The following is a 25,614-nucleotide window of genomic DNA, read 5'->3' as shown; positions in this document are numbered from 1 at the left end:
AGTATAGACATCAATTTTGGGAAAATAATAGTAAAAAAAATATTATTTTTAATAATAGTAATAATAATACTGATAATAACAGTGATTATATTTTTATAAATATACTTTATTCTTAAATAACCATCACAATGTGAGTAAACGCATACAATAAATAAATAAATAAATGAACAATTAACACTGGACTACACATTGTTTTTATTAATGTAGCCTAACTAATGCATAAATAACATTCACAATAACAAAACACAAACAGAAAAAAACAATCATGATGACAGAGCACGGACAGCTTGTCTAATAAGGATATTTCTTTAAGCAAATGAACCCGTTTTTACAGCATCGCTCACTGGATGCGGCTGTTTCTCCGCAGCATTGTCAAGACTCTCCAAGCGCGCTCACGATTACGTGCATGTGCGCTAAGCGCGTTCTCGCACCATCATTTGATGAACAGCGACCTCTAGTCACCGTTTTCTCTAGGTGACCAATTTCGGCACAACAATTTAGCTATTATAAAGAGTTTCCAGTGTCCTGCATATGCAAAAAATTATGTAGGCACAAATCAATTATATTATTCATTGATAAAAACATTTATACGTTTAGTACTGTATTTATATATATATATATGTGTGTGTGTGTTTATCAGTGTTTACCAGTGTTCTGCATATTTTTATTTATATTTTATAACTCATTTTTTAAACCACTCCACATTTTTTTATATTAGCAAACTATAGTTTTAGAAAGTTGTTTAGGACATCTACTTTGTGCATGACATGAGTAATTTTTTCAACAATTGTTTACAGACAGATTGATTCACTTTAAATGGATTCCAGTGGGTCAGAGATTTACATACACTAAGTTAACTGTCCCTTTAAGCAGCTTGGAAACTTCCAGAAAATGATGTCAAGCCTTCAGACCGTTAGCCAATTAGCTTCTGACAGGGTGTGTACTGAATTGGAGGTGAACATGTGGATGTATTTTAAGGCCTACCTTCAAACTCAGTGTCTCTTTGCTTGACATCATGGGAAAATCAAAAGAAGTCAGCCAAGGCCTCAGAAAATAAAATTGTGAAAACAAGTCTGGTTCATCATTGGGAGCAATTTCCAAATGCCTGAAGGTACCACGTTCATCTGTGCAAAGACTAGTATGAAAGTATAAACCCCATGGGACCATGCAGTCATCATACCGCTCAGGAAGGAGACGCATTCTGTCTCCTAGTGATGAACGATGTTTGGTGCAAAAAGTGCAAATCAATTTCAGAACAGCAGCAAAGGACCTTGTGAAGATTCTGGAGGAAACATGCTGACAAGTATCTATATCCACAGTAAAACAAATCCTATATCGATATAACCTGAAAGCCAGACTACAGTTTGCAAGTGCACATGGGGACAAAGATCTTACTCTTTGGAGAAATGTCCTCTTTTCTGATGAAATGAAGTGTCCATAATGACAATCGTTATGTTTGGAGGAAAAAGGGTGAGGCTTGCAAGCTGAATAGCACCACCCTGACCGTGAAACATGGGAGTGGCAGCATCATGCTGCGAGGGTGCTTTGCTGCAGGAGGGACTGGTGCACTTCAAAATAGATGGCAGCATGAGGAAGGAAAATTATGTGGATATATTGAAGCAACATCTCAAGACATCAGCCAGGGTCTTCCAAATGAACAATAACCTCAAGCATACTTCCAAAGTTGTGGCAAAACGTCTTAAGGACAACAAAGTCAAGGTATTGGAGTGGCCATCACAAAGCCCTGACCTCAATCCGACAGAAACTGAAAAAGCATGTGTGAGCAAGGAGGCCTACACAACTGTCTCAGTTACATCAGTTCTGTCTGGAGGTGCCAAAATTCCAGCAACTTATTGTGAGAAGCTTGTGGAAGGCTCCCAAAATGTTGTGACCCAAGTTGAAAAATGTAAAGGCAATGCTACCAAATACTAACAAAGTGTATGTAAACTTCTGACCCACTGGGAATGTGATGAAAGAAATAAAAGCTGAAATATATAATTATCTCTACTATTATTCTGACATTTTACATTTTTAAAATACAGTAGTGATCCAAACTGACCTAAGACAGGGAATGTTTTCTATGATTAAAGGTTAGGAATTATGAACAAATGTGTATGTAACCTTAAAAAAGCTGTTTTATTCTACACGTCGAGGGTCCACACATCGGGGCTTACATGATAGAACCACATGACCAGCCGAATAGTACTCGCTTTATCTCAGTAACTGTCCTTATATAAAACAGAAAACTGCAAAACCACACCCAATTTGTTTTGAGAAAAGCAAATATTTAATATGGACGGACTAAAGTGAATAAAGCAAAGCCACAGGAGAGAGCAAATCTCATGGGAGAGATTTACAGCCCCAACAGAATCAAGCAATAGGTTAGATGACATTTTATCTAAAAAATGATGACGTTTAACCTTGTTTTCCTAAAACGTGTCATATTGTGACACCATGGCAGTGATGCTTCAAATTCAACAGAAAAAAAGTCAAATGATCGAGCAACATGTACAAGAAATAGGTAGAAATCAGTCGAACAATCAGTTTTAGCTCCAAGCAGATAAATTACATAGAGAAAACAAGCTTTATACGTTTACAGGAGAAAGCCCAGATTATTATTTTTTTTCTTCTTTTAAACCAACTGAAAATACATTTCTTTACAACTTTAAAAATATGAATAAATTTTTCTTATAACTCAAATCAAGGACGGCAGAGGTCATATTCCAGAGCCATTCACTGCATTTAAAATAAGGCATCACAAAGATCCACATAAATAGGCAACTGAAGACAAAAAAGACTATTGATGAAGTCAGGGAGAGAAAGGGAAATTACTTTCCTTTGCATATTAACACATATGACCTTGCATGCATTTCAAACCATACATTGCTACGGTTATAACTTTACATTTGTTTAAATCTACGGTTTGAAAACAATTTAGTACTTGGTATAAAATGTGCACGATTAACAATAAAAAAAGATGCATTATTGTTCTTTCTCTCCGAGACAGACAGTCTACTCCTACGCTGATCCTTTGGTTTTTTTAAAGAAAATGAAAGACAGACATAATGCTTATGCACATGTAAAATGGACAAATATACACTAGTGTGCAACTCTTGTGACTATAAATACAAACCATGATGAAACACATTTTGATGAGGAAAAAAAAAATAATCTATTTCAAGCTGTGCCTTCTTTGCCAATTGTACACAGTGTGCGTTTTTAGACCAGTGTGTCCCTTTTCAAAGAGGAGCGTACGAAAAGAGCAGCCTGATGAATAACACTATTGCTGGTATAATTCCATACTGCCAGATAATACATAATGTATAATGCTATTTATTTCCCCTATGAGGAAGCAGCGATACTGTAATCTATCTGATCATCTCTGAGCTAGATGCCCTTTAAAGGGATAGTTCACCCAAAAATTAAAATTGTCATCATTTAACCCAAATGATATTTCAAACCAGTATTATTATCTTTCGTCTATGAAACACAACAACAGATGTCAGGCAGAGATACTGAGCTGCTATTCTGCATTCAATAATATATATATATATATATATATATATATATATTAAACACCACACCACATATGTATCATAAAAGTAGTCCATATGGCTTAAGCACATCTACCAAATCACATGATAACTTTGCATGAGGAACAGATGGAAATGTAAATAATTAATCACTGAAAATCTTCTGCTGTAACTCTCAAATCTAATTTGCGGTCGTGATTATTAAAACTTGCAACGTAAGAACCAACAGTGTTTGCTGCCAATGAAGTCAAACCTGGCACAATACATCCAAAGATGCTATTTTGGAATGAAACTCTCCGCTCTGGTGGAGGGGAAGATTATCATTGAATAACTGCATGTTGTTGGATGTCGTTACAAGACTTTGGATGTATTAAACAAGTCATATTAATTACTTTTATGGTGCTTATTGGAGTTTGACAGTATTAATGACCAACCCCTCATTTTTTTGAGTAGCACGGACATTCTACCTAACATCTCCATTTGAGTTTAACAGCAAAATATAAAATAATACAGGGTCGGAAGAACATGAGGGCAAGTAAATAATGATAACATTTTCATTTTGTCAGTGAACTATTCCTTTAAACCAAAACTTAAACCAGTAAAAAAAACAAAAAAAAAACATGATACAGGATGAAAGACACAGCTACTAGCTTTAACCAAGGCACACACAAAACATAAATTAAGTTTAACCACCGATATGGTTTAGGAACACTGTTAAATAAATATGCGCGTATAAATGGAGCTGAATCCGGCTTGCATTACGAATGCAAATATGTCCGGTTCGATTCAGATTGATCGCTTCGATTCAGAGTCCACGCTGCTTTCAGTTTGGTTTAAAAGACGAACAGCAGCAAATAACACTGGAATGAACAAGAAAGGATTAGCTTAAAAAAAATTTTGATTCACCAATTGTTTAAAAACAGTTTGACTTTGAATCCTGAGATATGTGATTTTACATCCGAATTCTTTTTTATTTGTTACATTTGACATTCTAGTGCAACTAGAGTGATTTTATCTCAGAAGAACAGAGAACGCAAAATAACAGTATCTTTGATACTGTGACCAACAAATAATAATGAACAATGAAATTATTAATAATTAAGATTTAGCGTGTTCATATTTAACTTTCTTAAAAGTCTTCATTGCTTGTATCGGATTTAAGTAGATATCATTTCCTACTTATTGTTTTGGCATTACAATTCAATCTTTAGTTATTTAGTTTTTTTCTTTTAAATATGAATGCTACAAAATCCACTCTCTCTCTCCTCTCCAGCTGGACTGTTCCTGTTAGTCGCAATTCAGTCCAAACTGTCTTTATCAGAACAGTTTGCTCTGCCTCAGTTATGGAACCAACCCGAGATAATGTGCAAGAAACATCCTTGAATGCACATCCTGCCGCAGGCTGCAGTCTGTGCTAAGGGTTGAGTGCAGTTTGGTTTTGTCATTCCAGTGTCATCCGTCCCCTTTCGTCGGTTTATTAATCCATGCGTGTCCTGCGTACAGCGCCGAAACAATCAGGGAGAAGTGGAGGCAGATGCATGGAATTTGACAAAAGCGATAGCGGCAAGCTCTTTACAGAACTCCTCCAGAACAATGACCCCCTCGAGCAATGTCACGTGATCAATGCTGGAACACAAAGATGAACATCATTATCAGACGAAATTGGATTCATGGTAAAGGAACGAGTCTCTATTACTGCTCATTTCAATACGCAAGTGATAATGCACAAATCACAACTGGTCAATATTACAATTTTGCCTACGTACCACACGGTTGGAAATCACTGATCTAAGAGACCTGATTTTGACTGAAGATTTGTGGTGTTGAAAATATTCCTTTAATTAATCTTTCTAACATTTTGTATTGTACATATACACATACAGAGACTGTTACCTCATTCCCTCTGGCTCGAGCCCCAGGAGTCTCTTCCTCACCAGCAGCAGTTTGGTAGAGAATTCAGGGATGCGGTGAATTCTCAACATCAGATCTCCAACCACCTATTTAAAGCATACACGCAAACACCATTGCAATGGGTTAAACAGACTGCATGTGTCTGAATTAATCCAGTTCAGCCTCTTTAGACCATGTTTAAGACTCTGAAAAATACCTTTTCATGCCAGTAAAACTGCACCGCTAGGATATTCGATATTATCACTTATGGTGTTTAAAGTATTGATTTAGAGAGGAGAAGTGCAGTCGTACCCTGACAATGACTGAGAAGAGAGACCTGCAGCCCGGCGCCAGGTTAATGTATGGGTCGAGCAGATACTCATGAAGATGAGCATGAGGTAATAGAGAAAGTTTAGACAGCACAGACGTCACCTGCAGGTTAACATCATATGGCTGGACAAAAAGAGCAAGAGACACACACACAAAGAGAAACATCAAGAGGATACCCAACTCTGAATAGGCTTACAAGCAGCAGCTGTTAAATCACACAAACTCTTGACACAAGGACATTTATATAATAACAAAAAATTAATTATAGCTAACAAAATAACTAAATAAAAAAAAATAAAAAATGTGGACGATTATTTTTAGGTGACAAAATTGTCATGATGACAATTAAGCACATTTCCCTCCAGATTTTTAATGCATCCATATGTTTTTTTCTAATTTCTCTTATTCTCACAGATGATTCTCATTAATGTAAAACAATCATTTTAGAGAGAAAAAAAAAAGAAATACAGTAATAATATTATATATTTTATAAATATCCAGGGTTCAATACAAGCCAAACAAAACAAATTTTTTTTAGGCATAATGTTGATTACCACAAAAAATTATTTCAACACATCTTTACTTTTAGGTTACAGAATGGAAGTGAATGGAATTTTTTGAGGGTTTAAAAATGGCAGAAATGTGAAGCTTTTCATTTGATAAAAGCACTTACATTAATTATTCTGTTAAAACGCATCTTATTTATTTTTTTATTTAACCTTTATTTATCCAGGTAAACTGTTTGAGAACCACTTCTCGTTTACAAACATGACCTCTGGCATCTATTTGAGCTGTAGTTTAAATCATCATTTTTATTTCTATTTTAGGGTTTGTTGACATACACGATCAGCCACAACATTAAAACCACCTGTCTACTATTGTGTAGGTCCCCCTCATGCCACCAAAACAGCACCAACCCGCATTCTGAGATTATATTCTTCTCACCACAATTGTACAGAGCGGTTATCCGAGTTACCGTAGACTTTGTCATTCTAGAGACTGTTGTGCATGAAAATCCCAGGAGATTAGCAGTTACAGAAATACTCAAACCAGCCCATCTGACATCAACTTCTGATGGTTGACATTAACTGAAGCTCCTGACCCATATCTGCATGATTGTATGCACTGCTGCCACGCGATTGGCTGATTAGATAATTGCATGGATGATTGTTGGTGACAGACAGGCTGGTTTGAGTATTTCTGTAACTGCTGATCTCCTGGGATTTTCACACTCTAGAATTTATTCTGAATGGTGCCTAAAAAAACAAAAAAAACATCCAGTGAGTGGCAGTTCTGTGAAATGCCTCATTGATGAGAGAGGTCAACAGAGAATGACTAGACTTATTCGAACTAACAAAGTCTACGATAACTCAGATAACCGCTCCGTACAATTGTGGTGAGAAGAATATAATCTCAGAATGCTATTCCGAGATGCGGGTTGGCGCCGTTTTGGCGGCACGAGGGGGAGCTACACAATATTAGGCAGGTGATTTTAATGTTGTGGCTGATCGTTGTACATCTTTATGGCATCGAAGTTGTAAAATTGTCTATAACTTTACACAAAAAAGGTTAGTAAGCAATTTTATCACACTAAAATCCTGTTAACATGCATATAGTTTATATCTAGTGGATGTACTTTTAAAACATTAAATATTTACGGACTGGTCCCATTCACTTCCATTGTAAATGCCTCACTGTAACCCAGATTTTTAAAAAAAGGAAAGGCAATACAGGAAATTCCTCACCTTTAAGACATCCTAGATGTGCATGCTTGCCTTCTTCATCAGAACCGAAATTAAGATTTTTATGAGCACATTTCAGCTCTGTGTGTCCATACAATTTATGTGAATGGGTGCCATCTGTTTGATGGTCCAAAAGGCATATTGAGGTAGATATTCCAGTTGATCAATGAATGTTTTTAGAAGCAAATCGATAGGTTTGTGTAACAAATAATTTGTTATTAACTGAAAAAACAAAAACAAATTCTGCTAGCAGTCGACACATCTCATAGATGTCACTTGAGGTAATCGAAAAGCGTTGGGAGTCGGAAGTGCTTTGTTTACAACAGAGGAACAAATGTCACGCGAGAGTTAGGTCATTTCAAACAGCATCTCAGCGCTGGCCAGAACTAATTATTTAAAGTGAAAATTTTAATTATCGATTTGTTTCTTACATAAACCTATTAAATGATTACCTTTATGCTACCTAAATATGCCTTTTAGGCCGTCAAACAGCTGGCACCCATTCAATTACATTGAATGGACATACAGAGCTGAAATCTTAATTTCGGTTCTGCAGAAGAAGGAAAGACAAACACATCTGGGATGGCTTAAATGTGACATAATCATAAGATAATTTTCATTTTTGAATGAACTATTACTTTAACGTGTATTGAACCTTGAATATTCCTTTAATTGTCATAATAATGTCACAATGCAAAAAATCTTAATGCCCCTTAATATTTTTCTTCCTTTATTACTGTTTGTTTTCTTGATTTTGGGTGAAATGTGATCGGAACATGATTTTGAGATTCACTCTTATGTAAACCATATTGCATGGCATACTATTGAATCAAATTAACTACCAGTAAAACATTAAATTGTCGATACACCTTTACATCTTTAGTTCACACACCTGGTCAAGGATTCGTCCCATTCTGTCAAACAGCACTTTGAGGAAGTGTCCCTCGAAAAATGGACTGTCCAGATTACACTTCTCAAAGGGTTTGAGACTGCTACGCCAGTCCCACCTCTGACAAACCCCACAGTAGTCACGAAACTGCAAACATACATCCACATATTATGACAATGGCATTAGAGCTGTAATTTGTAATTCTTATGCAGCAAGAAATGCGTCTGGACTTCTTGGGCGGATACGGCACTGTATTAGCAATAGCAGGGTGTCACTTTTAGAGTATTTAAATGCCCGTAGGAAGAAAAAAAACTAAAAACATTCACTACAAAGTGCAGACAAAAGAGAAAAGTTAGATAAAATTCTTAAAAAAAATAAATACAAAAAAAACACTGTCGCATATATTTTGGTTTAGTGCAAAATAAATAGTCTCTTTAGCCGTTTCCATACAGAATTTTTTATATATCGCAAATTGTGTACCTTTCACACCCCAAATGTCCCCACATGCGTAAACGGAGCGAGTATTGAGACAATTTATTGAAATTGGCCAGCTTACAGTCATTTTATTTTCACATGATTGCAGTCGTAAGAAACATCAGAAGACCACGTTGAAATGGAGAAGTATGCTTGTCTGTATCTGGGATTATTAGAATAAATTGATTGGAATAAAATGGCAAAATACAAAACAGGTGGCATTATAGCGAGCCTCTAATGCTATATTACACTTTTGAATTAAAAATATGGACAGTCCGTTCACATCATGTAATTTTATTTGTACCTCTGTATTAAATATGTTGCAAAACACAGTACTGCGTTGTCAGAACAACACATGAAGACCTCAACGCGCTTCACTCAAAATCACACAATTGTGTTGTGCTACTTTTCTCATTTTTCCAACCAAAACAAAATCACGCTCGCTTTCTTTCTCTTTTACATGGGTAAATGAACACTAGATAGCATTAAATGCTTGAGAAACACTCCATTAGTCCACATGCAACAATCAGCGTTATCTACTTGTTTTTCTGTAATGCAAATGTTGAAATTTACAATAAAACTGTCCACATCTTAAAAAAAAAAAAGCAACATTAAAACTTGGAATAAGTGAATGAATTTCGGTGTCTTTATAACTTTTCGTAAATATGACCCCATAGCTGTCATTTATCGTTCTCTGTACACTAACGATTTATTTTTCTTAATTTGAGTTAATTACGCATTAATTATTTCGGTATTATTTAAGTGTTAAGTTCGATTAATATCCATTAATCAGTTTAAATTGCCTCTTTCAAAGAACTATCAGTATTAGCAGTTTAATTCCTCACCTGTCGATGTGCATCTCTCAAATAGGTGTCATAGCCTGTGCCCTCAACCTGACTGGAAGATTTTGCCTCATCTGGCACCAAACACAAGAAACTGTTGGGGAGAGAACATGAAATGATTACCAGAAAAGTTCAACATTCATCATAAAATGGTAAATGGACTGCACTTATATAGCGCTTAAAGGTTACCAAAGCGCTTTACACTGTGTCCCAATCACCCATTCACACACACACACTCATACACCAATGGAGGCAGAGCTGCCAAGCAAGGCGCTAACATGCCATTGGGAGCAACTTGGGGTTCAGTGTCTTGCCCAAGGACACTTCGGCATGTGGAGTTGTGTGGCCCGGGAATCGAACCGCCAACCCTGCTATTAGCAGGGTCCCGCTCTACCACCTGAGCCACAGCCGCCCCACGATGAAAGAAATAATCTAGAATCTCACAGCTGGTCAGACGTGACATAGAAAGGTGTGCTGGGGTACCTGTTAACTATTTTGTGAACCTCTGTCTTCCCATCAGGTTTGGCATTTTCTGTGCTCAGTGGTGGAGAACAGCTTAACCAATCAGGACTGGAGAGTCTGCTATCAGGGGAAAAGTCTGAGAATAGTGGGTCTTCCTCCAAATCTCTGAGGAAACAATGCAAATCACTTAGACTATAAAATGAAAACATGCAGACTACACCTCATAGCAATATGTGCTTTGATCTCTGAAGACTCATACATCAGAACCGAAGAAATCCTACAGTATAAAAATCTTTACAAGAAAACATTAAAGAAAAAAGTGGTAGAATTGATGTGGTGCAACATCTCTATAATGTATAGCTTGGATACAATCCCTTTGGCAATTACGTTTGACACATTTTCACAACTATATATTTGAAAACGCATCATTGTAAAACATAGTTCTGACCCCAAATTCTGATTTGAAGAGTCACACTCAAATGTATTGTAAAGAGGAGATAAACACACACCGGTGACTGCAGTTTCTATTTTAATGTGCCAAGTGCTTGGCAACAACATACAGCCCACAGTTAGGCTATTGAACTATATTACTCAGCTAAAGTATTGTTTATTCTGATAATATAATTGAAAATTGGTGCCTTTTATCCCATTGCTGTTGCAACCATTTTATAAAACAATAACAGCCTTAACCATTGTAAAATTACTGTAGAGGCTAATTATATTCTTCAACACTTTATACATTATTGTTTTGTCAAACTTCATTATTAACTAGATACTCAGTATTTTCAGTGGGTGGAGCTTGAAAATAAGTTTGTAATTCAAAAGGCCAAAAATGACTTGACACAGGTTAGAAGCCTGCTGACTCTTGTTAATTTTTTTTAACAGAAATTGTTTTAATGGAGCTTGCTGTATTAGGCATTGAACTGATTTTGCCTTTAAACAACACTCATTATTCAATAAATACTACTAGAGGTCGACCAATAGTGGATTTTGGTGGGACAAGCTTATAACCAATTAAGCGGCCAATAGTCTTATAAGATCAATTCATAGAATGATAAAACAAAAAAAAAAATATATATATATATATATTTCCTTACAATGAAGGGCACAGACATTGAGGCTACAAGAGTCCAAAATGAATAAAATCCCAAAAGCAGTATATTGTGCAACCAAAATCTCAATAATAACTAGAAAAATTAAGATCTGGTGCATTACGGGGGACTTGCAACTTTAAACATGTCCGAAACACACCGACTCTTATTTTGAAATTACAGAGACTTAGCAAACTTAAAATGCTCACTATGGAAGCATTTATCAAATTACGCTTTTTATAATCTATACATTCATGAGATGAAGAGCTAATTTGTATATGTTTTTACCAGATGATGTTTATTGATGAGGAATAAAAAAAATGAGAAAAAAAAGGAACTTTCGGCATAGAGTTTGCGATAACCGATAGTAGAAAAAAAAAAAAAAAACATTGATCGGCACCTATTGATCGGTAAAACTTTACCGATCTTTAAAGTCTTAAGGTCTTTACTTTTTCTAGTAAAGACCTTCACGAACAGTATGAATACACTGCATCCAGCTCAGCATTTCAAAAATATCACTTTGGTTGTCATGCATTTAGGCTTTATTCATTCAAAAACGTAGTAAATTCACGATCTTGAAGATGGCAGGTTTTAGAAGTGCAGATGGGTTGATCAGAATGATCAGTCAGTGTAGCAGCAGTGGAGACAGCAGCTCTTACACAGTGTCATGCGGTTGGCCGTTCTCCATGTGTTCTCGCTCCTCTCGTTCCTCAGGCTGTTTGGTTTCTGTGTAATTGCGTTCCTCTAAGCAGCGCAGCACCAGGTTCTGCAGAATGTGCTGACACGGCTTCTGCAGCAGATGCTCAAAGAGCCTTAGAGTCATGATGCTGATCTAGAACCACACACACAAAACCACACCTTACTGAAGTCCTTCAGAAGAACATTAATACTGCAGAAGTATATCTGTAATGAACTGATAAAGATTTGTGTATGACATCTTATGTGATCTAAAGTAAAAATCCTAAAGAAGCACTGCTAAATTTGATTTAATCTAGATCATCCAGTCAAAGCGGGATATGATAATGTGCCGATCAACGCAGCAAGGGTTACTTCATCTGACAGGTGGTCACAGTGTTCTATGAGTCGGTGTCTCAGGGGATGCTGGGTAATGCCAGCAAGTGTCTCTGGTGCTGTTTCTTCTCCCAACAGGAAGTGAATGGTCTCTTGCAGCAGGGACGCTGATGTCACCTGCCTGATGATCCTGTTTAACAGGGCGGTGGACGTAAGAATACCGACCTCTGAACTGGAATGTGATATAAATGAGAAAAGATAAGAGAGAGAGTGCATGCAAGAGAGAAAGATAATTTCTTCTTCTTTACAAAGCAGCATATTGGGGTTAAAGTGCATAAATATCACATACTAATCATAATGCATTTGCAGGGGAAGTGAGAATGACCAGAGACAGCTTGTAAGTCAACATTAAATCAAAATTCACCCCATTTACTTTACGTTATTTACATTTATGTTATTTCAAATAAAATAAATCTTTGTGTCTGCATAATTATTTATCATAATGCAATTACATGCTCCACCACTGAAATTACTTTCCTTTTCGGATGATGCCACCGAGCCCTCTTAGTTTTGAAACTTCTGGTATGTAATGCCCACTTTTTACAGTACAATCAATTCCCGATAGGTAAAATCAAGTTCCACCCTACAGTTTTTCATTCAGAAATAAGTCAGATTGTGGAAGTAAATGGGTTGCAAACTGCATTATATGTTGATTTTCAATATTAGTTTAACAATCTACCACTAGTTTAACTCTTCCTAACACACACAATGAACTTTAAAATATTACAGTATTTAAAGGCCACTTACGTTTGCATTAGCTGAGGTTCCATTACGGCAACAAAGAATTGCTCTCTCACGGCTCGGGCCAGAACTGCAGCAGCTGTCTACAGTACAAAAACAAAATTCTAAACTCGTAAATTCTACAAACCCAACACTTCCTCCTCTTTTATGAAATTGTCCAACTGATTTGCACAAATGCTGTATGTCTCCATATATTCTTGCTATATTTGGACAAAGCTGTTGATACTGAATTATTTTGTACCTCCATTGCTTCTTCTAATCTATCTGATGTCTTTGATATCTCTTCTCCCTCCCTGATATTATCTAACTATCACTCTATAATTTCGGATATCTTAGATAAGCACGCTCCTGTTAAGACCAGAAGTGTCCCTTCCACATATTCTTCTCCTTGGTACACTCCTGAACTCCGTATCTTAAAGACCACTGGTAGACGGCTTGAGCGTCACTACAGAAAAACTGGCCTGACTGTTCACTATTTAGCTTTTATAGAACATGTTAAACATTACAAATCGGCCCTGAACTTGGCTCGTTCTAGTTTTGTATCTGCCACAATTAATAAATCAAGTAACAGACCAAAAGCATTATTTAACACAATAAACAAACTCACCAAACCTCCTAATCCTGTTACTCTAGCTTCTGATGAACTCTGTAGTTCATTCATGACTCACCTGCTAGAAAAAACCGATGCCGTAAACCAGTGCCTCTCTAATGATGCTGCAAATATTAGTTATCTGCCGAACCAATCTGGACAGTCCCTGTCTCACTTTTCTCTGACTACTCCTTTTTCTGTCTCTGAGTTAATCTTGAAATCCAACCCTTCATCTTGTCGTCTTGACCCTGCTCCTACTCCTCTTCTGAAACTCTGCCATTCAGTTATTTCTGCACCTATTTCTCACTTCATCAATGCATCTCTTACCTCTGCCTCATTCCCTCTGCCACTCAAAACTGCTGCTGTTACCCCTGTTCTCAAAAACCCAACATTGATCCCTCAGTATTATCTAACTATCGTCCTATTTCAAATCTACCCTTCATAGCTAAATTACTAGAAAGTACTGTTGCCTCCCAGCTTCAGTCTTTTCTAGTCGAAAATAATCTTTTTGATCCTCTTCAATCTGGTTTTCGCCCTCTACATAGTACTGAAACTGCACTAGTTAAGGTACTCAATGATTTGCTTCCCTCTGGTGACTCTGGTTCTCTGTCTATGCTCCTGCTGCTGGACCTCAGCTCTGCCTTCGATACTGTCTCCCATCAACTACTCATTTCTCGTCTTTTGGATGTGGGTATTTCTGGTGCTGCTCTTTCTTGGTTTTCTTCCTATCTCTCTGATAGACAGTTCTACATTTCAGTTCAAGATTTTCACTCACCTAGTGTCCCCCTGAAGCAAGGTGTCCCACAGGGATCCGTTTTAGGGCCATTACTATTCATAATTTATATAATACCTCTTGGTCAGATCCTTCGCGTCATGGTTTTAATTATCATTTTTACGCTGACGACATTCAATTATATACTACCTGTACATCAACTCTATCTATCACAACTGACAAAATCTCTGCTTGTGTGCATGAAATAAAAGATTGGCTTCATTCAAATTTTTTAAAACTTAACATGGACAAAACTGAGATTATTTTTACCGGACCTCCGTCACTCACTAACAAAATTCCTACTAACTTCACCTCGCGAGTTTGCTGGCTCTCACATCAAACCATCCAGTACTGTTAAAAGTCTTGGTGTAATCTTTGACTCCTCTCTATCTTTCCATTCTCACATTAATTCTATCACTAAATCAGCATTCTTTCATCTACGTCGCATCGCTCAGCTCCGTCCCTTCATCAGTATCTCAGACGCTGAAACTGTCATCCATGCATTTATCACATCACGTCTCGATTATTGCAATGCACTTTTTATTGGCCTTCCTGCTAGCTCCATTTCCAAATTGCAATACATTCAAAACTCTGCTGCCAGAATACTCACCCAAACCAAGCGTTCTGCACATATCACCCCAATTTTGCATGATCTTCACTGGCTTCCTGTGGTTTACCGTATCAAATTCAAAATTCTCCTTCTCACTTTTAAATCTCTGCACGGCTTGGCTCCCTCCTATCTCTGTAATCTGCTTCACCCCTACGCACCGACTCGCTCTCTCACGATCCTCCGACTCTAGCCTTCTCGTCGTCCCTCGGCATCGCCTTGTTTCGATGGGGGCAGATCATTCAGTGTTGTAGCACCCAAAATATGGAACTCTCTACCCCGATCACTCTGTTCTGTTAACACTATCTCTGAATTCAAATCCATGCTCAAAACTCACTTATTTGCTGAATGTTATAACTCTTAAGTTGTACTGTTTTTTTTTTCCGCTGGGTGCTGTCCCATCTACCTAACCTTCTCATTTTTTGTACCTTCACTGTTATCTACCTGCTGTTGTTTTGTCTGCTGTCTTTGTCCTCTGCCTTTATTGTTGCTTGTCTATTGTAAAGCGTCCTTGAGCTCTGGAAAGGCGCTATATAAATAAAACTTATTATTATTTATTATTAAAGCATGGCTAGTGAGCAACGGCTATTTGATTATTAACCTTCTGCCAGGTTTTTGATTTAATTTTCTTTACCTTCTGAGCCTCTTTGATGAGCTGATCACAGTAGTCCAGCCATGACAAGAAGGAAATGAGTGCACGTTTTCCAGCAAAAGCCACTGCATCCTCCTTTAGATTATACACATCCAGCCTATACATACACATACAGTACACTAAATATTCTTTCAAAAAATGTCATTGTTAATTGTATTTTAAATTAATTTCAGGATTGCTCTTTAAAATGTGTCTATTTCCACCCGGTGGCTATCGGAAAACAATGCATTTTACATTATTCTAAACAATTTTTGAGCAAGTTGGGTAAATTTAAGAAGGCCATTTTAAAGTCTGTTGTAAAAGCCACACTTCCTGCTGCCAGGTGGTGGCGCTATGACCATAACCTAAATTGTCACATCCATGAGATTAGCTCCCAAAAATAAGCATAAATGTAAATTTTTATCTAAATCACACATTGCACACAGAAGATATGAGACACTTCCTGTTTCCCATTATTCGCCATTAATTTAATGCCTCACTATGGCAACACTGTTCGATATATCAAAATATGTTAGCAATTTAGCATCTTCAATGTCTTGGCATAATGTTGTCTAAATGTGGTGACAGTCTCATGAATCACCTAGGAGGAATATTTAAAAGTTCAGAGACTGCAATATTAAAATAAATGCTAAATGTCCGACTTCCTGTTGGGCGGACCTAATGACTATAATTATGAAAGTTGTCTGGCAAGATGAGAACTATATATGTACCAATTTTGGTGACTAGAGGTGAAAATGGGGGTACTACAGAGGCTGTCTTACATGCCCATTTTCAAGGGGGTGCTACAGAGCAAGAATCCTTAGAAGAACAATAGGGCCTCCCCACTTTCAGTGCTTGGGCCCTAATTCCAAGTTCAATATGCAGGGTTTTCACACCTTTTGACCAATGATTTTTTTTCCCCCATGATTTTTAAGGTTGCTTGGATTACTGGATAAGGGTCATTTATAGGGACCACACTTACAAAGACAACTTTCCAGCCAATTACACGTTTTAGAGCATAGCATAATTGAAAAATTGATATTCAATATTCATGAACATTTCATGATACATTTTAAAATGTACTTACTTTCCATGACTTTTCCAGGTCTGGAATAACCATTATAATATATATACTTCAAGCTTTATCAACAGCATTTGTGGCATAAATATCAATTACCACAGAAAATATTTTCGACTTATCCTCCAGAACTGCCAACATTCCTTTAAAACTTGAATGTTTGAGTAAAATAATGTTTTTGACTATAGATTGTTATTCATTTACCCCCAATTTACAGATTCCACAGTTTCAATGTCAAGAGGGTCCATGGACTGGGGTAGGGCCCGGTAGAACTGTGCCAGCCGGTCTGTGAGTAGTTGACTGAGCTCGGTGTTCTCTGTGAGGCATTGGGCTGCAGCCTGTTCAGGCAAACTGACTATCAGCATCAGCCCTTCACATGCCTTCACTACAATACGACCATCCTGAGAGAAAGACAACAGTAAACACACAAACACATCTGTCCTCAAATGATTCAAACAATCACTTCCAAGAATTTATTAAATGTACCAGTAAAGAGGTTAGAAGATCTGGCTCACACGCACAATTCATATCGATCTAGGCTGCTATCACACTCAAACCCTGGTTCCTTTAAATGGGCAGCCCCTGTAAACTATTTATTAGTACACTTCAAGTTGCCTTGGATGAAAAATTGCTGCAAAACAGTAAGTGACATTAAAGGTGTCATATATTTCTACCACTAGGGAGGATATTTTGAGTTCAGAATGTTACAGCATTGTTTCCAAATTCTGTTCCTGGAGGCACACCATGACTACACATTCTGGATGCCTTCTTGGTCTGATGCATCAATTTCAGGCACTGCATCCGAATATCCACAATTCCCTATTATATAGTATGCCAAAACCAGTATGCCAATGTAGAAGTATTTTTATATTCATAAAACAGTAAGCCAGAAATCCCGCATGACCTATTATTTCTGGCGAGATTCTGAATTGCGGGTCGACTGGGCACTGTATGATCCCGAAAGCCTAATCCTTCAGGAGCGGAGGAGACAGCATGTTCAAAACTCTAGATTTAAAAGAACAGCAGTGAACCAGGAGTCAGACTTCTCTTTTTAACTGTAAGTGATATACTGACGGGCTGGTTTGAGTATTTCTGTAACTGCTGATCTCCTGGGATTTTCACACACAACAGCCTCTAGAATTTACTCTGAACGGTGCCAAAAACAAAAACATCCAGTGAGCAGCATTTCTGTGGATGGAAATGCCTTGATTACGAAAGAGGTCAACAGAGAATGGCTAGACTGGTTCGAACTAACAAAGTCTACAGTAACTCAGATAACCGCTCTGTACAATTTTGGTGAGAATATAATCTCAGAATGCTATTTTCTTTTCCTTAAATGGTGCTTTTTCAACAAAACCAGAGTAGATTATTATTGCGGTTTTTATTAAGTCTAACATTCGGGTCACGAGTCTATACCCACGACCCCGGATTACGTGATGTAAAATCCAGAATCAAATTCAAATTCTTTGTTGGCATGACTTTACACAATGTACAATGCAGCCAAAGCATTCTAGTTCATACAACTTGCATGCACTCCTCAAGAATGTACTATTTTACCAGCAGAGAAGTGCATCCCATATGAAATACAGTACATACTGTGACAGTAAACAATTCCAGACACAGGGTTGGAGTCTCTACTACAGAGCCTAAATTGAATCAGGTGTGTAAGATTAGAGAGACATCAAAACATGTACTATTGGTAAACCTCCAGTAACAGGGTTGGGAAACACTGAATTACAGTATGTTTTCACAGTACAATGAAGTCTAATCCAAAAGATCAAGGAAAATTTGATTCCTCATGAATAATGATATGACCCCCTTTTAGAGTCGCAACATCTCAAAACCGTCAGAATGACCTTTTTTTTGTTTCATCCAACAGGGGGTGAGTGTGGTGGTGGCGGCGAGTAGTACTTACTGGACTCTTAGTGAGGTTGAGCAAGGAGCTGACTAGGTTGTAGTTGTCATTGTTTGACAGTGTAGAATGGACGGAGGGACTAGCTTCAACTGGGCTGGTGGCTTTACACACTGCATCTTCCTGAGCAGATTTGACTGGACTGGTATTTTGGTTCTGATTCTGTCCTGTGTCTGGAGAGGATGGATCCTCTTTCACTAAGTCAGATCCACTAGCTTTAGCAGCCTCCAACCTTTTATTCTTATTCTGCAGAAACAAATCAAAGATGGAGAACTACCAGAATGCCAATGGTAGTTCTGTTCCAAAACCTAGATACATCTGCCAACATTATCAGCATTGCAATTATAAATCTGGCCAAATACAAAGGTGTTTAGAGTTTCTTTCGGTGGTTCATATCCGCTTGCCAGCACGACCTCTCAGGAAAATGTTATACCAGCTGCTGAACACGTCCTTACTGCCAGTGGTCCACATCATTGGTATGTGTGACCTGGAGCTCCACCTTCTTTGAGGCAGAGCGCTAATTTCAGCAACTTTATTCAGTCAGTTAAGATCAGTCATTATGAATACACTGGCATGCAGAGTTGTTCGTGAGCTGGTGCAAACTTACATTTGTACAATTGAGAATTTTTCCAAGAACTAATGTTATTTCTTTTTTTGTTTAATTAGTCTACAACAGGAATAAAATCAACTCAAATACTCTTTTAAGTCCCCATTCAATCTGCTGTTTGATATGCTGCTAAATTCATGTGCCATGTGTGGCCAAAAACCATTTATACATCTGCCCAAAGTGAGATATGCCTCTTATCATTCTTTTGTCTGTATTTTGCCCATAAATGCTAATGCATACACCAGTCTTTGCAGAGTATCAAGGTCATCATAAATTACAATAACAGAGTGTATTCTGTGCATATTATGGCTGTGTATAGTATGTTAGTGCATTAGCACCATGCATGCAGAATGTAAACATGACAAATTACACATTATTTACTGCATATACTGTATATTACTTTAAATCATCACTGAGTGGTTAAAACGGCTTTGTTTCCTGATCTTATGTGAATTCTACTCATAGAATGAGTAGAGTCTTGTGTATCTTCATATTTAAATGCTCGTCTATACTCCTCCCACAGTGGTATGGCTAGGATCTGAAATGTTTGCAAACAGTATACTGTTGCTCAGCTGTTGGCTCGGAGCAAAGATGAACTTCACTGCAAGTATACTGGGGCCTTAAGGCATCATGGTTGCACTCATGAAGCAAAGTCAGTTCAAAAGCTATAAGATTCCATGTTTTGTCAAAATTCTATGGCAGATAGACAGACAGAGAGAAAAAAAGAGATAGACACTATATACACACATCCCCCAACTCTTACTTCCAGAAAGAAGTTGACAAGGTAAGGGTCCTGCTTAAGTTTGGCGCAGACGGTGCACAGAAATTGGATTTCTTCATTCTCTGTAGGAGCAGCTAGAACCTCCCCACACAGACGGACAAGTTTCTGAGGAAAAAGCACCAGATACATCACCAATAGTCAGAAAAACATCTAAGGGATTAATTCTACAGGGCTGTGAAAAAGTATTTGCCAGCCATCCTGAGTTCTTCTGTTTCTGTGTATATCTCATACTACATTGTTTAAAAAATTCTAACTAAATCTAACATAAAACAAAGGCCATCTGGGTAAACAAAAAAAAACGAAAAAAAATTTTTAAATGATAATGTGATTTAGTGAAGCAAAAAAGTTGCCCAATACCAACTGGACCTGTGTGAAAAAGCATTTGCCCTCTTAGTTAATAAATCCCCAAATCTATGAAACTGCATTCATAATGGGGTTCAGTTGGACTAGAGGCCTGATTACACCCAGGCCTGATTACTGCCAGACCTGTTCAATCAAATCAACACCTAAATAGATCTTTTTCAGCAGCATGACATTGGCTAAAAGGGCTCACCCAGTAACACGTTATGCAAAGGTTGAAAAAAATTCCAGAAATTATGTGGAATAAGGGAATTGAAATACATCAGTCTGGGAAGGGTTACAAAGATATTTCAAAGGCTCTGGGACTCCAAAGTATCACAGTGAGAGACATTAACTCCAAATGGAGAAAACTTGGAACAGTTGTGAACCTTCCCACAAGTGGCCAACTTTCCACAATTCCTCAAAGAGCATAGCGATACCTCATCCAAAAGCCAAGGACAACATCTAAGGAACTGCAGGCATCTCTCGTATCAATAAAGGTTACTGTTCATGAATCCAATATTAGATAGACACTGGCCAAAAATGGCATCCAAGGAAGAGTGGCGAGGCAAAAACAACTGCCAACTCAGAAGAGCATTAAGGTTAATCTGAATTTTGCCAAAGCACACCTTGATTATCCTCAAACCTCTTGGGAGAATGTTCTATGGACTGATGAGTTGAAAGGGGAACTGTTTGGAAGACAGGGGTCCCGTTAAATCTGGCGTAAATCAAACACAGAATTCCACAAAATCATACCTACGGTCTACCACATGGTGGTAATGTGCTGGTGTGGGGATGCTTTTCTGCTTTTTTTGCTACTCTCTACCAGAAAATCCAAAAGGAGAACATCCGGTCATCAGTCCGTGAGTTGAAGCTTAAGCGCAACTGAATTATGCAGCAAGACAATGATCCAAAGAATAGGAGTAAGTCCACCTCTGAATGGCTCAAAAGAAGCAGAAATAAAGTTGAGTGGCCTAGTCAAAATTCTGACTAGAATGCTGTGGCAGGACCTTAAACGGGCAGTTCATGCTCGAAAACCCTCCAATGTGGCTGAACTAAAGCAGTACTGCAAAGAAGAGTGAGCCAAAATTCCACCACAGCATTGAGAATGACTGATCTCCAGATATCGGAAGTGTTTGGTTTAAGTTGTTGCTGATAAAGATGGCATAACCAGCTATTAAGTTTAAGGGGGTAGTTCGTTTTTCACATAGGTGATATAGGTGTTGGATAACTTTTTTGCTACAATAAAAAAAAATAATATATATTTTATAAAAATATATATATGAAAACTGTATTTTGTATTTACTCTGGCTGCCTCTGTTTTGTTATATCTCGTTTGAAGATCTTAAACAATTTAGTAAGAAAAATCCACAAAAACAGAAGAAATTAGGATGGGGCAAATACACATCAATGTATGACTTTATCAATGATATTATGGATGTATGAGAAAAAGATGTATAAAATTTGGCTACAATCATGATGGCTTGCTGGTAAGCTTGCTGAAACTTTGTGTTCAGAACAACATATTTTACACTACTCTTACTATTTCTTCAGTATATAGTATGTATGCTTTGCATAGCATGCAAACTTACTGTATGCATAGAAGACCCAGATGACCAGCTACATTTGGAAAAATGTGAAGTATAAAAGAGAGCACACTGCATTGGTACTAGAGCTGTTGGAAAAAATCGTTTCAGCGATGCATCGCGATTCATACTCAAACGATTCTGAATCGATTCTCAAAAGAATCAGAATCGCTTCTGAGTTCAGTTTAAATAACGGCAGAGCAGTGGTGCACACGCCAAAGACAGATGTGGAAACAAAGACACGAGTTAAGTTCATACACTAAAGTCAAGTGCACAAACACGACTATTTGCAGACCAGCTGTATCAAACACATGACCATTTGTGCCCGAATGAAACTACGATCCCGAAATTCTCACAAACCCACGCACATAGCAACGGGAGAGTTTATTCATGATAAGAAGCCAACAAACATCATGAAAGATGAGCTTGCACCGATAATTGCACTGATTTGAACAGAAGAAAATAATGACGAGGCAGCGGTTTGAAAGATGTTGATGTTTTCATTAAATTTTTTTCTTTACCCCCGATGCTTTTCTCTCCTTTTCATTGGCTTTGGTCATTGTCGGTCACTCGTTTGTCATGACAGTGAGCACACCTGATGATAAAGGTTTTATCTTATACTCGCATAGCAAACAGATAGAACTAGATCAATTTCTGAAGCCACAACTGCACTATTTAAACTGCTTTACTATCACCTGTGCAGGTGAGGAGAGGAGAAGCTGACAGCTGCACTCTCATAGAAGCAGATATATCTCTCATCCTGGACCAGCAACTTCCAGTTGTGCTTAAAAATGAAAATGAATAGCATTGCATAGATTCATTTTAAATAATAATTAAATACTATTAAATGATTTACGATGCTTAAACAAAAATAAAAATAATAAAATAATCAGTTGAAGTAATAATATTCAGTGTGTTTTGATGTATTTTTATTCAGTTTTTTTGTGCTTTTAAGAGATTTTTTTTATAAGAAACTGAAAAACGGAGATATTCATTTAAACTATAGAAACATTTATTTAATCTTGTGTATATTCCATGTTTTGTTCACAGCTCATACTGAATATAAAAAGGCCAGTTTATGCAATGTTACTAGTTCTGATTTTTAAAACAGCTGTTACATAAAAGTTGAAAGGGAAAAAATTGAGGAAAATACACATTTTGAAGAAACTGAAAAAAGAAAGATAATTGAAGGACAAGATTCATCGTGAAGCATCAAGAATTGTTTTATAATCGAATCGTTATCGAATCATGAGGCCTGTGAAGATTCACACCTCTATTGGGTACTGTAACTTACAATGCACTCAACTTGACCTTCAATCTCCCATGTGACAAATGACCTGTATATTATTTGTAAAAATGTTAACAGTCCACAGTGTGTTTTGCGCTGTATTCTTCTAATATTCAATTCCGAACATGGGCAGGATATGGAGTGTGAACACCGTTTAAGAATGTGATTACCTGTACAGGTCTGTGCACATTGATGTGAGGCAGGAGTGGCTGGCGAATTCGACCCAGTAGCTTTGTGTAGAAACTCAGAATCTGCTGTTTCATTCCAGGAGGGCACTGAAAGAGAAAACACAGTGAGAACAAATTCCAGTAAAGCAAGGGTTAAAGCTACATAGGTCAAATAATCACAGGTTTATTTGGCATGCTCCCAATGCAAAGGCTCTTCGGAACAGTAGACAATTTGATGCTGCCTTACCTACCCAATATATATATCAATAAAAGCCAGTGAGAAGAATCTTTAAATCTGATACCTTGTATGCTAGTAGACGTTTTTACAAAGCAAGCAGTAACTTCTTTCCCGTCAAAATAAGAAAAAAGCTGCATGCAAACCAGTGAGGAGCAGTACCTCTGACAAAAAATTTGAATGCAGTGCTACTCTAAAACAGCTCTTTTCTGGAGTGTCACCACCAAGTATTTGTTTACAAATGGTATCATCATCTATACTCACATCAGCCTTGCCCAGGGTGTAGAGCGTCTCCAGGATCTTGTGGTGAAGAAGATATTCCATACAGGGTCCCGTCTCTCCAGATTCTCTCTCCCTCTCCTCCTGGGTCAGAATGTCCAGCATCTGCTCCAGGTGGGAGGGAATGTTTGTATCCGTCACTGGAGCTTTGTCATCTACATAATCAGATATGAAACATAGTGTTTTGGTAATATGCAGAAGCATGTTATACACATTACAATCATATCTGTCAGCTTAATGTGCTTCCATGCTGCTGTTCCTATTAATCATTAGCTACAAAAATAAGGCATGGACAAAGACAGACAGTATGGAAAGTCATTGCAGGTAATCTCTTGCCTGATGTCTCTATGTAGTAATGTGTGATGGCCTTCCAGTGATAGACAAAGTCCTCTTGCAAGGGCAGTGACGGTGCAAGCTGAAAAATCAAATGATCAATCATAAACATCAGCCATTTCTCAACCCAAAATGAAGTGCCTTCTAAATGATGAGCAAAACTAAATTACAGCAAGAATAAGTGTAGTAATACAGGTGCAGTTAATCAAATTAACTATGGACGTGTTCTACGGAGTTTGAAAACCAGAAAATCTATCTATCTATCTATCTATCTATCTTTTTTTTTTTTCTTGATAAGTGTGCTTGTGCGATCTTTCTTTAAAATGCCAAAAGTTTTGATACTCTGTTATCTAATGCAATGACAAGCAGGCATTTATAAGTGTGACTTAACTATTCAAATCGTTTTTGGGACCACTGTAAATGTACTTGAACAATATAGGGTACAGATTTGATGTTAAGACAATTCAATGTTTGGGTTACTAAGCGAGTGCACAGAAACAGCTGTTTGTTTACATCCGGCAAATGTCCTGCTAGCATGCTAACAGCCTGCTAATAATGATACATGCAATGCACATGCAGTGAAATACTCACACCATATGTTCAATAGCTTGTCTAAATATCTAGAAAATGTGCTAAATATTTATATTATTTAACAACTCGAAAGATCGGCGTGAACGGAGGCATTTAGCCAAATAAACCACAAATTGCGCAAGATTTAGCACAGTTGCTAAAATACACAGCAAACATAGACTGTGTCCGACTAATAATAAAAAACACAATCTACGAAAATCACACACGCTCAAACACAAGCCAATAAACAGTAAGATACTTTAAACGTTTTTTTTTTTTTTTTTTGTATCGTTATTTATAAAATACATCGTTCGCTCGTGTTATGGGCTAGCAGGCCTTCAGTACACAAACAACCCGACTCTCACTTTCCAAATTTGCATATTCTTAGTCAAACAGCCATTAAAGGTGCACTAAACATTTTTAAAGGTCTCACCGCTTCGACAGCGTGCTGTAGGATGGAGGTGAACTTGGAGAACATGTTGGTTTTGGACAAGAGGAGTTTGGTTTTAGAGATCTCCTCTCTCTTGCCTCTGCTTCTCTTGCTGCGGTGATCCAGATTGAATACTTACACTAAAACACACGTACATACATAAACATATATATCCGACACACAGCTAGAGTGTGTATTTACATTACACCATACGTACACTGTTATGTCGGTTAGAAAAACACGGACAGTCACTGTGAGAATAATGTGGGTTTGTCTTTTTAAGGCCACGGTGGCACTTTCATTGAGCTCAAGACATAAACTCACCGAGATAAACAGAACGACGGT

General features: G+C 37.5%; 1 protein-coding gene across 3 annotated transcripts; it reads right to left on the bottom strand.

Annotated features, from left to right (window-relative positions):
- Positions 1–258: 258 nt before the first annotated feature.
- LOC127660877 (FHF complex subunit HOOK interacting protein 2A-like) lies at positions 259–25,611 on the bottom strand. 3 transcript variants are annotated; one of them, XM_052151337.1, is made up of 18 exons: positions 25,594–25,611; positions 25,273–25,409; positions 24,273–24,351; positions 23,922–24,091; positions 23,426–23,530; positions 20,025–20,147; positions 18,658–18,900; positions 16,947–17,143; positions 15,668–15,782; positions 13,072–13,148; positions 12,304–12,496; positions 11,913–12,085; positions 10,184–10,327; positions 9,704–9,794; positions 8,388–8,531; positions 5,736–5,876; positions 5,427–5,530; positions 259–5,159 (listed from the first exon to the last, which is right to left on the bottom strand). In XM_052151337.1, the coding sequence occupies exons 2-18, from the start codon at positions 25,315–25,317 to the stop codon at positions 5,048–5,050; spliced, it is 2,256 nt and encodes a 751-aa protein (XP_052007297.1). In that variant the 5' UTR covers positions 25,318–25,409; positions 25,594–25,611; the 3' UTR covers positions 259–5,047. The 3 variants fall into 3 exon arrangements, with proteins under 3 accessions (XP_052007297.1, XP_052007296.1, XP_052007294.1); XM_052151336.1 differs by lacking the exon at positions 25,594–25,611 and adding an exon at positions 25,487–25,586; XM_052151334.1 differs by lacking the exon at positions 25,594–25,611 and having other exon boundaries at positions 25,273–25,574.
- Positions 25,612–25,614: the final 3 nt, after the last annotated feature.

The sequence above is a fragment of the Xyrauchen texanus genome, chromosome 20, assembly GCF_025860055.1.
Source record: "Xyrauchen texanus isolate HMW12.3.18 chromosome 20, RBS_HiC_50CHRs, whole genome shotgun sequence".
Classification (NCBI taxonomy): domain Eukaryota; kingdom Metazoa; phylum Chordata; class Actinopteri; order Cypriniformes; family Catostomidae; genus Xyrauchen; species Xyrauchen texanus.
This window is presented reverse-complemented; position numbering and strand designations above follow the sequence as displayed.